General features: G+C 45.5%; 1 protein-coding gene across 6 annotated transcripts in view; it reads right to left on the reverse strand.

Annotated features, from left to right (window-relative positions):
- Nucleotides 1-3,310: 3,310 nt before the first annotated feature.
- E4F1 (E4F transcription factor 1) overlaps nt 3,311-14,350 on the reverse strand; it is a 64,923-nt gene continuing 53,883 nt past the window's right edge. For all 6 annotated transcript variants that reach the window (XM_033914082.1, XM_033914080.1, XM_033914078.1 and 3 more), the window contains 3 exons: nt 7,249-7,409; nt 6,919-6,981; nt 3,311-6,088 (listed from right to left, as the gene is read on the reverse strand). In XM_033914082.1, the coding sequence (XP_033769973.1) occupies nt 5,753-6,088; nt 6,919-6,981; nt 7,249-7,409 (560 nt within the window). In that variant the 3' untranslated portion in view covers nt 3,311-5,752. The remainder of the gene's footprint in view (nt 6,089-6,918; nt 6,982-7,248; nt 7,410-14,350) is intronic.

Below are 14,350 nucleotides of genomic sequence, written 5' to 3' on the forward strand. Positions count from 1 at the left end.
TAGAACCCTGGCATTCACAAGCACTTGAGTGGGCTTTGAAATAAAGTCCAGCATCCACTCAACTTTATTTCAAAACTCCCTCAAGTGCTTATCAGTTGTGTGAATCAATCCAGCAGGCAGCAAGGGAAGGCTGAAGTGCTGTGTAGGCCCAAGAAGTCAACTTTTTCCTACACATTGCAATATATAACACAGGCTGAAATTTATCAGAGGATCATTGGGAGGGTCCAGCACTCTCAGCCCTTACCCTCACCCAACCAACCAACCCATCCATCCTCCAGCCAGACACCATGGGTGATCAAAAGTGTCTACATATAACACCACACATGTACATGATAAATATACATTGGAGAGGTAGGGAATCAGATCTAAGGTCGCACTCTGGCTCTCATGAACACATAAGACAATAGCTGAGTTTTTAATATTTATCTATACAGTTCTTATAAAATATGACCTAAGTGACTTTTTAAGCAATTATTAACAGTTTTGGGCTGATGACAAAGATACATACACTGCTATATAATAGCATTAAAATCAATTTACAATGAAATTCATTGTCAAGTGATTAATGAATTAGAAAACTGACCCACTGCAGTCAATCTGACCTTGACATTTTTCTGTGGTCTGACTTGGCACTAAATAGTGTCTTTGATATATGATGTCCACTGACATCAAAGGGGTGGAGTTCCTCTTCCTAAATTAAAACAATTCGTTTGGATAAAGCACAGGGTTAAACACCAGAGCCACTCTGCCCAAACGCTGAATGCAGCGGGTGTGAGAAGCACTGAAAACGCTCATCTGGACAGCGAGAGAGCAATATCGCAGTGCTACAACTTCTCTCAAGTTCCAGCCTTGCCTCCTTAATTGAACGGTGCTGCTTTACTCCTGCATCAGACAGCTGTTCTGAATTTACCCCAGGGACTGTGTATGGAGCAAGCTTCCACGTTTGGTACCATCTTTTCTACAAATAACCCACCTTTATAACATTAGTGGGAAGGAGAAGATTAGCACTGCACACACTTCTAAAAATAAACATAGAAACATGACAGCAGATATAGGCCAAATGGCCCACCCAAGTCTACCCATCTGCAGCAAACACTATCTCCTCATCTCCCTAGGAGATCCCACATGCCTGTCCCATGCTTTCTTGAATTCAGTCTGTCTCCATCACCCCTACTAGGAGAATTCCATGCATCTTCCACCCTTTCTGTAAAGAAAAAAAAACTTATTTCCTTGAGTTAAGCTGGAGCCTATCACCTCTTAACTTCATCCCATGCCCTCCCACTCTGGAGTTCACATTCAGCTAAGACTCGCCTTGTGCATTTAAACATCTCTATCATATCTCCCTCTCCCACCTTTCCTCCAAAGTATACTAAATTTGTCCTCATAGGTCTTATGACGAAGCCCATTTTAGTAGCCTTCCTCTGGACCGACTCCATCCTTATATCTTTTTGAAGGTGCGGCCTCTAGAATTGTACACAATATTCTAAATGAGGTCTGAGTCTTATACCGAGGCATCCATACCTCCTTTTTCCAACTGGCCATACCTCTCCCAATGCACCTTAGCATCCTTCTAGCTTTCGCCAACACCTTTTCAACCTGTTTGGCCACCTTAAGATCACCACATACAATCACGAAAGTTCTTCACCCCCAAAACTGTATCATTCCCTCTGGTTTTTGCAGCCCAAACACATTACTTTGCATTCCTTAGCAGTAAATTTTACCTGCCAAATATCAGACCATTCTTCAAGTTTCGCCAGGTCTTTCTTCATATTATTCACACCATCCCGGGTGTCTATTATAGATTTTGATATCAACCGCAAAGAGGCAAATCTTACCTGACAGCCCTTCAGCAATATCGCTTACAAACATGTTAAAAAGAACAGGCCCAAGAACTGAACCTTGAGTCACACCACTGGTAACATCCCTTTCGTCCAAGCAATCTTCATTGACCACTATCCTCTTTCGCCTTCGACTCAACCAGTTCCTGACCCAGCCCGTCACTTAAGGACCCATCCCAAGGGCACTCAGTTTTATTAGACGCCTGTGTGGAACACTGTCAAAGGCTTTGCTAAAATCTAAATACACCACATCTAGCGCTTTCCCTCTGTTCAAAGAAATTGATCAGATTTGTCTGAAAAAACTTGCCTCTAGTTGAATCTATGTTGCCTTAGGTCCTGTAATCCACTGAATTTCCTGAACTATTTTTCTGTAATCCCAGTCGTGGTTCTTCGTGAACATCTCCATGTTTGCCATTAAATCCAACTCTTCCTTTAAAGTCACAGGCTCTAGATCCAGAACCTCGTTTCCCATATTTCGAGCATTAATATATACTGCTTTCCAGTCATTGCCCCCTTTTCCTATTTGTTTAGCGGTATTTAGTGATTCACTTACCTGAAGGCTTATATTCACTTGGCTTTGATCACCCTGCCCCAACAGTTCTAGTTTAAAAAGCCCTGTTCAATAGGTTAGCCAGTCTGCTGCTGAAGACACTTTTTCCCTTCTTTGATAGATGCACACCATCCCTGCTTAGCAGCCCTTGAAATATCATTCAATAGTTCAGGAAGTTGAAACACTTTCGATGACACCATACATGCATTCATCTCCAGGATGCAAGCTTTTCTGCCTTGGCTTTTATCTTCAATAGGTGACTACCACCTGTGCACCTGACTTCTTCACCTTTTCTTCTAGAGCCATCAAGTCACTTGATACGTGTGTGTCTGTGTGTGTGTGAGGGGGGGTGGGGATACCCAGCAGTATCGTTATTGCCAACATGGATCAGTAGCACCAGATAATAGTCATTAGGCTTGATGAATCTCGTTAAGTTCTCCATAACATCTTGGATTTTGGCACCAGACAGACAGCACACCTCCCAGGATATCATATCTGGTCTGCAGATGGATGCCTCTGTACCCTCCCTCTCCAACCACCACTACCTTATACCTCCTAGTATACAACAAGTTTTGAGATTGAGCTTTGGTCCTTCTCCCTGGGATGCTCTCATCTCCTCCACTTCCAGGGCTGCATATCAGTTCTTCAGTTCAAGGGTAGGTGGAGTCACAGTATTGATCCTGCAGGGTTCTGCAATCTGAGACAAGCTATCCTCCCTCAACATGGCCTCTTTTTCCTCACTGCTGGAAATCTTTGATGCCTCATGAAACAATTCCATCAATGTACCTCTCATTCTCATGGATGCTTTTCAGTCTTGCTACCTCCTCTCTCAGTTCCTTTACTTCCTTCATGATGGATTCAAGCTGAAGACAGCTTGCACATGGAACCACTCCCTCTGCTTAGGCAACAGTCTCCGTCTGCACAGAGACAGAAGCTGTAACCTGAGCAACAGCTTTGGTGACACAATGTTTCCCAGCCACATTGTGGTTGCAGAAGTACTTATACCTAAAATAAAAGGAGCAGAAAAATCCTACCAAAGCAATGTCCTTGGCCTAATTGACTGAAGAGGCTATAAATCAAAAGATCAGCCTTGGGGTAGGTGAGAATTGGGAGGGTAAGGCGTGGAAGGCCAGCATGACATTATAATGTCTCTCTGCCGCTGCTCCAAACCACGCGGCTTGTGCTGCTTTCGGCCACGGCTCCCCTCCTCTTAAGGGGGAGCCGGCCGCTGACTCCTCTGGTGACGCGGCGCGGGTGGGCAGAGCTTACTCTCGCCGCTGCCCGCCCTCGCCTCCACTACCATCTGTCTCTGCCTCAGCCCTCCTTCCTCCTCCTGGCTACCTCTCTCTGCCGCTGCTCCAAACCACGCGGCTTGTGCTGCTTTCGGCCGCGGCTCCCCTCCTCTTAAGGGGGAGCCGGCCACTGACTCCTCTGGTGACGCGGGTGGGCGGAGCTTACTCTCGCCGCTGCCCGCCCTCGCCTCCGCTACCCTCTGTCTCCGCCTCAGCCCTCCTTCCTCCTCCCGGCTACCTCTCTCTGCCGCTGCTCCAAACCACGCTGCCGCTGCTCCAAACCAGGTAGTATCAGTGAGATGGGAAGAGGAAGGTATTCGTGGTGTTAAGATTTTTCAGGGATTTCTTGAAGAGTATAGTCTTTATTTCTTTTGTGAACATCTTGTAGTCTGGGGTTGTTATCAGTAGATTTGAGATAATGCATAGACAATGTCACAGTTGTGGCATGACAACCAGCAAGGAAGGACTGTGTTTCAGTAGTGTATGAAGTCAGAATGAAAGGTTCAGCATTTCTTCAGCTGGAGGAAAGAGGGTTCAGAAGGCATAGGTGGTCGGTTAGCAACCATGGCCTTTGGGGGGGGGGGGGGGAGTACATGTGTCCCTTTATATTCGCGGGTTTGGCAATCGTGACTTGTTATTCACAAGTTCCATCAATTACAGTAAATGTGAATACCTGTATAAGGAGTCATGACTTGAGGGTAGTCCAGAATAGTCTTCCACTGCAGGTGATTGAGGCCAGCAGCGTGCCTGATTTTAAGGCCAAATGGGATTGGCACATGGGATCTATTCACTGGGAAAAGGTAGGGGAGGGACATTAGGGTGGGCAGACTGGATGGGCCGTGGCCCTTATCTGCCGTCTATTTCTATGTTTCTAAGAGCTCCTCCTGAGCAGCAGTGCTGGTCAGCCAGGACTTCCAATGCCAATAAAGCTCCAGGCTTACAATCACAGCAAATCATCAACCCCACCCCCTGGTTAGCAGCCATCCTTTGAGACAGAAAGCTGTCCATTTCCCCTTACAGTAACCCTTTGAGAATTAACACTGCTAAATTCTGGCCCCTCCGCCTCTGTTAGAGAAATGCTAGTTACATAGCTATTTGGAAAGTGCAACTGCTCTCCCTGCTGAGTGATGTAACACTCGCTATCATTGGGTATCTTGCAAAAAGGAGAAATTAGGTTCTTACCTGCTAATTTTCTTTCTGTTAGCTTGAAGACTGGTATAGTCCTTACGAATGGATTCCCCTTTTGTGCTGGATAGAGCTTGGACGGGTCCTGTTTGGGGATCCGTCCGACCTCGGGGGTGTTAAACTTGGCGGGTCTTGTGCTGGTTCTCTCCTCCCACCTTCCTCCACCTCCCCACATTTTTGTAGAGGTGCCTCAGCCGGCGGCCTGGCCCCCTGGTTGATCAGCCCTCCAGCTTTGAGAGCCATGGAGACTAAGTGATGGCTCTGGAATCCTGAGCAGATTTGCCTCTAGATAAAGTTCATGTTTGTTTATTTTACTTCAGGGCTCTGTACTCAAGTCTATTGCACAGATAAATAGGATAATTTGGTATCCTATGGCATGTAGGGACCTCTGACAGTACCACACCCAAGCTGAGAGGCAAATGTTTGCATTCTCTTTAAGAAGCTACCAAAAAGCAACGTAAATGGATTATATATATATTTTTTTTAATATACTTAAATCTGATAAACTGTCTACTTCATAAAAGGAGACAAGGTGTAGAAAAAATATTCCCATTTAGAAAGAGCTCTATCACTGACCATGTTATGCAGAGTGACAGCCAGAGCCCACAAAAGCCTCGTCACACCACTGTGAACCCATCTACCCCTCTCTACCAGCAGCAAGAGCCCCCAGGACACAGATAACCTGCTCTTGTAAAGGAAGCACGCAGCAGTGGTACTCAATCTTGGCTCACTTCTTCCTGTATCTTTTGGTCTTCTAATAATGGCCACATCTTCAAACACCAGGCTGCAGCTTGAATCATGGGAGAGCTACAAGATACCCACCTTATAGCATGATACAAGAACACAGAGGCCTGGAAAGTTCCTAGAGTTAAGGGTCCACAGAAACCTCACACAATGACTGTCTGTACTTCCACTTCACCTTCCTGGGAGGCAATGACAAATTCTCTAGTGTGTTCCTCAGAGGCAACCACGGTCAGCGTGGCTTCCTCTTCACCACCTAATGTGTCCTCTGTGGTCAGCACAGCTCCTTCACCAATTGCAGATGCCAAGGTCAGTGCAACTTGCTCCGTTAAAGACTCTGGTGTGGCAATGGTGATTGTGTCAGTGGCATCCGTGGTCAGATGGGCATTTTCAGCTACTGTAACATTCTGTACGAGGATCTGGTGGCCAGAATTTGCCCGGTTTACTATCTGCTGCACGACCTTCATGATGTGACTATCTACCTGCGACACAGAAACAGAAAAAGGTGGTTATAAGAACAAAAATCTGTCGTGGGAGGACAATATTTATTTATTTTATTTCATTTCTAAAATTTATAGACCGCCTATAACTAAGCGGTTAACAATAAGAACATTCACAATAGTTCACGACAACAAAGTTTACATTTTCACACACTAACCTAACACCCTTGGAACAATCTCAAAACCAGAGGAAGTATCAACCATCGTTGAATTATATCTCAGTAATCATAGTTCAGCTCAATCCACATGAAAAATTCAGACAAAGGCCTCAACTTATAGTTTGGTCTTTAACATTTTCCTGAACTTTAACTAGTCAGAACAAGTCCTCAAGATGCTAAGGACACAATTCCACAATTTCACTCCTGCCACACACATCATTGCTCCTCTAAATTTAACCTATTCTCCTTCATAGAGGTCAGTCTCATAGTACCTTCTGACCTCAATGCCCTCTTCGGTTTATACACCTCCCACAGAGTTTGGAAATTCACTGGCACAAATCCATATAAACTCTGATGTATAACTGATGACAGCTTTAAACAAACCCTTTGAGTTACTGGAAGCCAGTGCAGTTGTTTTAACACCAGGGTAATGTGTTCTCTATGTGAGATATCCAAAATTAACCTCGCCACAGAATTCATCAATTGTTGTAATGCTTTACATTTAACTTTCCCAAATCCTAAGTAAAGCATATTACAGTAGTCTAGGCGAGTCAAAATTAATGCCTGTACCACTGAGCCAATACACATGGAATATTTTAGGCTGCATGCATGTGTACCACTTTGTCCCTGCTCAGTTCAGTCCCAGCACCTTACCTCGTCTCTTGACCCGTCAAGTAGTTCAGCTGCTTCATTTGACTCCGAATCCTCGGCGGTAGCCTTTGTAGAAAAGCAGAAACACATCAGCTCTTCACAAACCAATTATTTACAATCAAAGCGAAGCAAATGTTCAGCTTAGTGAAAGAACAGGAAAACAGCATAGCACGTTTCCTATCTAGCAATCGGGTCTCCTGATTTTTTTAGGCTTCTCAGTTTCAGGCCGCACAGTGATGAACAGCAAGTTCATTTTTATTCTGTGCTGACCTTTCTATTAAGCTTAGATTTTTCTCAGGGCCCAGGTAGTGTTCAAGTGCTAGCAGTAATTACCTCAATAATATACTCCTGCGTGTCTGCAACCACAGATGAGAACTCAACCAACACTGTGTGTGGATCCTCTGATAGCAATGTTGCGGCCACGCTCTCCGTCTGCTCCTCCTCTTCCATCAATGTCTCTTCTTCAGCCTCTTTAAGGGCTAAGAGGCAGCCACCTGAGGAGCATTTGAACAAACCAACAGCCTGCTAAAGTTTATTTCCTCCAAGGCCCTTGGCTGCTTACAACATTATGTAGATTTCTCAACTTGCCACACATTTAACTGCTTAAAATACACAGTCAGTTTTCAACCATTGTAAACATATATAGTGTGTATGTATATATACATACTAGTATTTTATTTATTATTTTTTTATAATTCTTTATTCATTTTTAAAACTTTCATCAAGTGTACAACAATCATAATAAACACAATTAATCAGAGCACTTGCATATCTTATCATTATAATCTAAACATACAAATGTAACCCTCTCCCCACCCTCCCTCAAAGCCCTTCATTCATAATAAGAAACCTATATTTGTATCCCTCCCAATACTATATGGTGTATAACTAATAGAAAAATGGCATTTAATCATGACAAAAAGACGTTAATGGCTCCCAAATTTTAATAAAATTATTATAATTTCCATTTTGTATCGCTATTGATCTTTCCATTTTATATATGTGACATAATGAATTCCACCAAAAATTAAAATTCAGCCTACTATGATCTTTCCAATTATTAGTAATATGTTGGATGGCAACTCCAGTCATGATCATTAAAAGTTTATTATTACACGATGATATCATAGAAAGATGAAAGATGACGGCAGAAAAGGGCTACAGCCCATCAAGTCTGCCCACTCTACTGACCCACCCCATTAAGTCTGAGTGCTAATGACCTAGTTCCTTAACTCGACCCTCGTAGGGATCCTACATGGGTCGAGTTAAGGAACTAGGTCATTAGCACTCAGACTTAATGGGGTGGGTCAGTAGAGTGGGCAGACTTGATGGGCTGTAGCCCTTTTCTGACTCTTTTTTCTCATATACATTCCAAATATCACAGTATCATAAGATAACGCTACATGGTTTTCCAATAAACAATTTATTTGATCCCAGATTGAGTTCCAAAAGACTAAGATATGGGGACAGTAGAAAAAAAGATGATCCAAAGTCCCTACCTCCAATTTACAATGCCAGCACCTATTGGACAAGGAACTATTTAATTTTTGTAATCTAACTGGGGTCCAGAAAGCTCTATGTAACAAATAAAACCAAGTTTGTCTCATAGACGCTGACATTGTACATCTCATTCTCCAAGACCAAATACTAGTATTTTAGCCCGTTACATTAACAGGTGCTAGCTGTCTGTCTTTCTTTCCCCCCCCAACTTCCCTGTGCAGCAGCCACAGCAGCATTCCCTCCCCCTCCATGTCCCTGTGCAGCAGCATTCCCCCCCACCCTACTTCCCTGTACAGCAGCATTTTGAAACCCCCCCCCACTTCCCTGTGCAGCAGCAGCATTCCCTCCCCCCACACCACTTCCCTGTGCAACAGTAGCATTTCCCTTACCCCCCTTCCCTTCCCGCGGTCCCGACCCCACACACACACAGTACTCTGTGCAGCAGCAGCAGCATTTCCCGGCCTTCCTTATCCAAAAGCAGCATTTCCCCCCCACCCACTTCCCTGTGCAGCAACAGCATTTCCCGGCCTTCCCTGTGCAGAAGCAGCATTTCCCCACCACACACACACTTCCCTGTGCAGCAGCAGCATTTCCCGGCTTTCCCTGTGCAGACGCAGCATTTCCCCACACACACACACTTCCCTGTGCAGCAGCAGCATTTCCTGGCCTTCCCTGTGCAGAAGCAACATTTCCCCACCACACACACACTTCCCTGTGCAGCATCAGCATTTCCCCCCCACACACACACTTGCCTGTGAAGCAGCAGTATTTCCTGACCTTCCCTGTGCAGCATCGGCATTTTCCGCCGCCCCCTTCCCAGCTGCCACGTTGAAATTAATAGAAAAGCGCTGCACCGCGCTACCGCTGGCTTCGGCATCTTCTATCCACAGTGGCCAACCCTAGCGGAAACAGGAAGTAGTCAGAGAGGGCGGGCGGGCCACAGTGGACAGAAGAGGCGAGGCCAGCGCTTTTCTCTTAATTTAAAGGCGGGTGAGCCGGCCAGAAGGAGGAGGCTTTGGCGGTGATGGTTTGGGCTGTGAGTGAGGGCGGGAGGGGAGAGTCGGCGGCTGTGCTGCTTCTCCGAGTTGTCTGGCCGCCGCATCCGCACTCCTGCTTGCCACGGACCTACTTATCACACATCAGAGATCACGGAAGCACGCAGGTAAGTGCGCATGCGCGGCTAGGGTTTTATTATATAGGATATATTTATTTATTTTTTGCATACAACTCCTAAAAATGTCATTTTTGCTCATCACCTCCTTTTCTCTCTTTTCTTCATCACTCCCACATTGCTTTCCCCATCTACTCTCTGCTCCTAATGGCTAGTAGGCACAGCCTACCCTTTCTTTTGAATTTTCTCTCTCTTCCTTCATAGACTGTCTTGTTCTCAATTCCTGCCTGGCTTCCATTGTATCTGCACTGTTTGATTCTGCACTTAATAGGTAATTTAATTCCTGTCCACATTAGTGGAAAGTACCTGAAGAGAACCATGGACACATCTTACCTGATAATTTTCTTTGCTTTAGTCCTACCAGACCAGTCCAGAATCTATGGGTTATGTCCATCTACCAGCAGCTGATGACAGAGAAGCAAAGTAGTTCTGTGCAATTCACCCCTTAAGGGCACCATGCAGTCTGCTCAGTGGTTCAAATGACCAAGCACTGATGCTCACATTCACACCTCCGGCTAAATACTATATTCGCTCGTTACACTTATGAAGAAGGTACTGTTGTGCCAATACACAGTTCTCCAATTAGGTCAGGAGCTAAAACCCAAAGAGTAGCAACATTCCAGAATCTCATAGAGTAGCAACATTTTGTCCAATCCTTTCTTAAAACCAGCTATGCTATCTGCTCAAACTCCAAATCCTTGTTTGAAAGAAACTCAATCCAAAGGCAGGAAGGCTGGAGACATGGGGGAAGCCACTGCTTGCCCTGTATTGGTAGCATGGAATATTGCTACACCTTGGGTTTTGGCCAGGTACTACTGACCTGGATTGGCCACCGTGAGAACGGGTTACTGGGCTTGATGGACCATTGGTCTGACTCAGTAAGGCTATTCTTATGTTCTTAGATGTTACAGGAAACCAAACTAACCTGCAAATGCACATCTATAGCTCAGACTGGAGATAAAAAGAACAAAAGGTGTGATTGGTAAAAGAAGCAAATATTAGATGGACAGAATCTGACCAATTACACATGTTGGAAAAGAAATTTAAGGAGTATATGAAGTACTTAACCTTACTGGAGTAAGAAAACTAGAATAAAAAAAGTTCAACTGATTCCCCAGGAAGATGAAGTTCATAAAGAAGGAAAGAAACAGCTACTAAGATCGTCTTCCATCTGAAAAGGAGAAATTAGGTTCCTACCTGCTCATTTTCTCTTTTTTAGTCCCTTCAGACCAGCACAGAATGGATGGGACGTACCAAAGTAGTGTATATCATGGGTGTAACCTCCGAAGGGCCGTCACAAGAACACGCTCACTGAGCAGCACCTGAATGTCCACACAGTAATGGCGAACAAATGAAGGGAGAAAAGACCAAATCGCAGCTTAACAGCTATCCACCAGAGGCACAAGAGAACTCTCAGTCCAAAAGGCCGCCTGCCCCCAAGTGGAATGAGCCTTGAAAAAATCAGAACTGGCTTCATTTGAAGAAGGTATGCCAAAGCGATAGCCTCCTTGTTCAAACGCGCAATTGTAGCCTTGGAAGCACCATCCCCCTTACGTGGACCCACCCAAAGGACAAACAGATGATCTGACTGACGGAACTCTTGGGTCTGCTGAACATAAGCGCGAAGGACCCTACTGACATCCAATTTGCGCAACTGACTCTGCTCCAAAGAGCCCTCCTGACTACATAAGACCGGAAGGACAACGGACTGGTTGACAAGAAAAGGCAAAACCACCTTCGGCAGAAAGGGGGGAAACTAACCGCAGCATGACCCCTAGAAAACTCCAGGAAAGGCCTACCTGAAAAGGCCTGCAGCTTGGAAACGTGTCTCGTGGATGTAATGGCCACCAGGAATACTGCCTTAAGCTTAAGGTCCTTCAACATGCAGGAGCTGAGAGGCTCAAAAGGATGACGAACAAGCACGGAAAGAACCAGATTGAAATCCCAGGCTAGAACCAAAGGACAAACTGGTGACCAGAGCAATTTTGCCACCCTCAAGAAGTGAATCACATTCAGAGCAGAGGCCAAATGCCAGCCATGCAACAGGCTGCGAAAAGAAGACAAAGCCGCAATCTAAATCCTAAGGGAGGACCAGGCAAAGCACTGCTCCAGGTCATCCTGCAAAAACTCCAAGATGTGAGGCAAAAACGTGTGAAACACCAGTCCTCAAAAAGACACCCAATGTGCATATAAGCCTGAAAGGTGGAAAGTCTCCAAAACCCCAAGAGGGTGGAGATCACCTTATCTGAATACCCTTCTTACTTAGGCATTCCTTTTCAAGAGCCAAGCCATAAGACAAAAGGGACCTGGAACAAACATGGGAATGGGACAGAAGTTCAGGCGAGAGGGACAGAGGTAGAGGATCCATCACAAGAAGATGAACTAGATCTGCATACCATGGGCACCTGGGCCAGTCCGGAGCTACCAGATCACACAACCTGCATGACGAGTAATGCAAAGAACTCTGCCCACCAGAGGCTATGGAGTAAAGACATACAGCAGGCCATCTATCGGCCAAGCTTGCACCAGAGCATCCAGTCCCTTAGCCTGGTAATACCTGCACCGACTGAAGAACCTCGTCGCTTTGGCCGGTCATGGCCCTGAGGTCCATGACCGGCTGGCCCCAGGCCTGATCAATTCAAAGGCTTCCAGCCCAAGACACCATTCGCCAGGATCCAGACCATGACAACTGAGAAAGTTAATCTGGACATTGTCCACTATGTGGGAAGCCAAGATGTTCAGAAGATAAACCTCTGCCCAGTCCATGAAAAGAGTTGCCTCCTGTGCTACCAGATGACTCTTGGTTCTCTCCCAATGATTGACATAAGCCACCGCTGTGGCATTGTCCAAGAGAACCCGCAATGACTTGACCTCCAGCAACGACTGGAAAGCTACCAACGTTATCCAAATGTCCCTGCTCTCCGGAACACTGATCAACCAGAACACTTCCGCTGGTGACCAGCTGCCCTGAGCCGAGTGACCGAGACATTGAGCTCACCACCCAAGGAGACAGGCATCTGTGAGAAGCACTGTCCATTGGAAGACTGCAGCCACCATTGCAAAACTAACCCCTGAAGGAGGATGGGAGAGTCCAGATCATGAAACTGTGGCGACCACTGTCGAAGCACATACTGAAGAGGACGCATGTGAGCCCGAGCCCACCTAACCGCTTCCAGGGAGGCCGCCATCGACCCCAAGACTTACAGAAATTCCTGCACCTGAAGACAATGGCAATCCATCAGGGAATGAAATCTGCGACTGCAATTTCAACACCTGGGCCTCAGGAAGCAAGACAATCCTCAAGCCTGTGTCGAAGAGAACTCCGAGATACTCCAAGTGCAAATCTGCGACTGCAATTTCAACACCTGGGCCTCAGGAAGCAAGACAATCCTCAAGCCTGTGTCGAAGAGAACTCCGAGATACTCCAAGTGCTGAGAAAGAGTCAACTGGCATTTAGATAGATTAATCACCCAGCCTAGTGAGTGCAGAAACTCCACTACTCAAGTCATGACTGAAATGACTTCATTCGAATCAACCAGTCATCCAGATAGGGATGAACCAGGATACTCTCCTTGTGCAAGGCCGCCACCATCACCAAGACCATAATTTTGGTGAAAGTCCATGGTGCCGTGGCCAAACCAAAGGGAAAAGCAAAAAACTGATAATGCTTTCCCAAAAATCCCAACGCGAAGGAATCACTGATGGGAGGCCTCCATCAAGTCAAGAGAAGTCAGAAATTCCCAAGGCTAGACAGCAAGATTTACAGACTTCAGAGTTTCCATACAAAAAGACGGAACCTGGAGTGCCATGTTGACACCTTTCAGATCCATAACGAACAGCGTGGGTTTGAACCCAAAATCTCAGGGTGGTGAGGCTGTAGCTCTAACCACTGCGCCACACTCTCCCACTATCTGCAGTCTAAAGCTCCCATCTATCACTTCCCTCCAAACCCCTAACTACCTAAATCTGCTCACTTCAAATCTGGAATCACATGATTCCCTGTCGAAAATTGCGGGATATAAGAAGCTGTATTGTATCGAAAATTATTTTTTTGGCAAAAAGGGAAAAAATGTTCAAAGCACCACTTTTCCTTGTGAACCACAAGAAACAGCTCCTTGCACAGAAATCTACTATACCGAACAAATGGGTGGGAGGCTTTTTGTTCAGAAAATTAGAGCATGCTGAGGCAGGAAAAAAAAAAGGATATTTAAGTTGCAGATGTAACTGTTTAGTCACTTGCATGGTTTATGGTTGGCCTGCCTCGGGACAATGGTGTTTATGGACACATGCCTATGACACACACTTACAATGTGTTTTCTGGACACATGAGTGTATGGATGCCTTTCTCCAGGAATCTATTTTGCATATGTGAGCCACTTTCTCAAACGAGGAGTTCAAGGAGATTTGGAGCAACTCATTGACATATGTGATTTTACAAGCATGTTTCCAGACCAGAAATTTTAGTGGTCAATTATGGATGAGCAAGCTGGACACTAAGAAACAAGACAGAAAGAAGATTGACTCATATGAGCTTTGGTGCTGGAGAAGGATTTTAGGCGTGCCATGGACTGCCAGAACAACAGATCTATTCTGGAAGAGATCAAACCAGCGCTGTCACTCGAAGCCGAAATGATGAAGTTACGACAGTGTTATTTTGGTCACATTCAGTTGGGAAGATCGAAGGAACCAAGGGGAAGGCGACCTGCAATCAGCAGGCTGGACATGTTGAAAACAACCATGGGGATGATGCTGGAGGATCTTACC

Source organism: Geotrypetes seraphini, chromosome 11 (assembly GCF_902459505.1).
Source record: "Geotrypetes seraphini chromosome 11, aGeoSer1.1, whole genome shotgun sequence".
In the NCBI taxonomy this organism is placed as follows: Eukaryota; Metazoa; Chordata; class Amphibia; order Gymnophiona; family Dermophiidae; genus Geotrypetes; species Geotrypetes seraphini.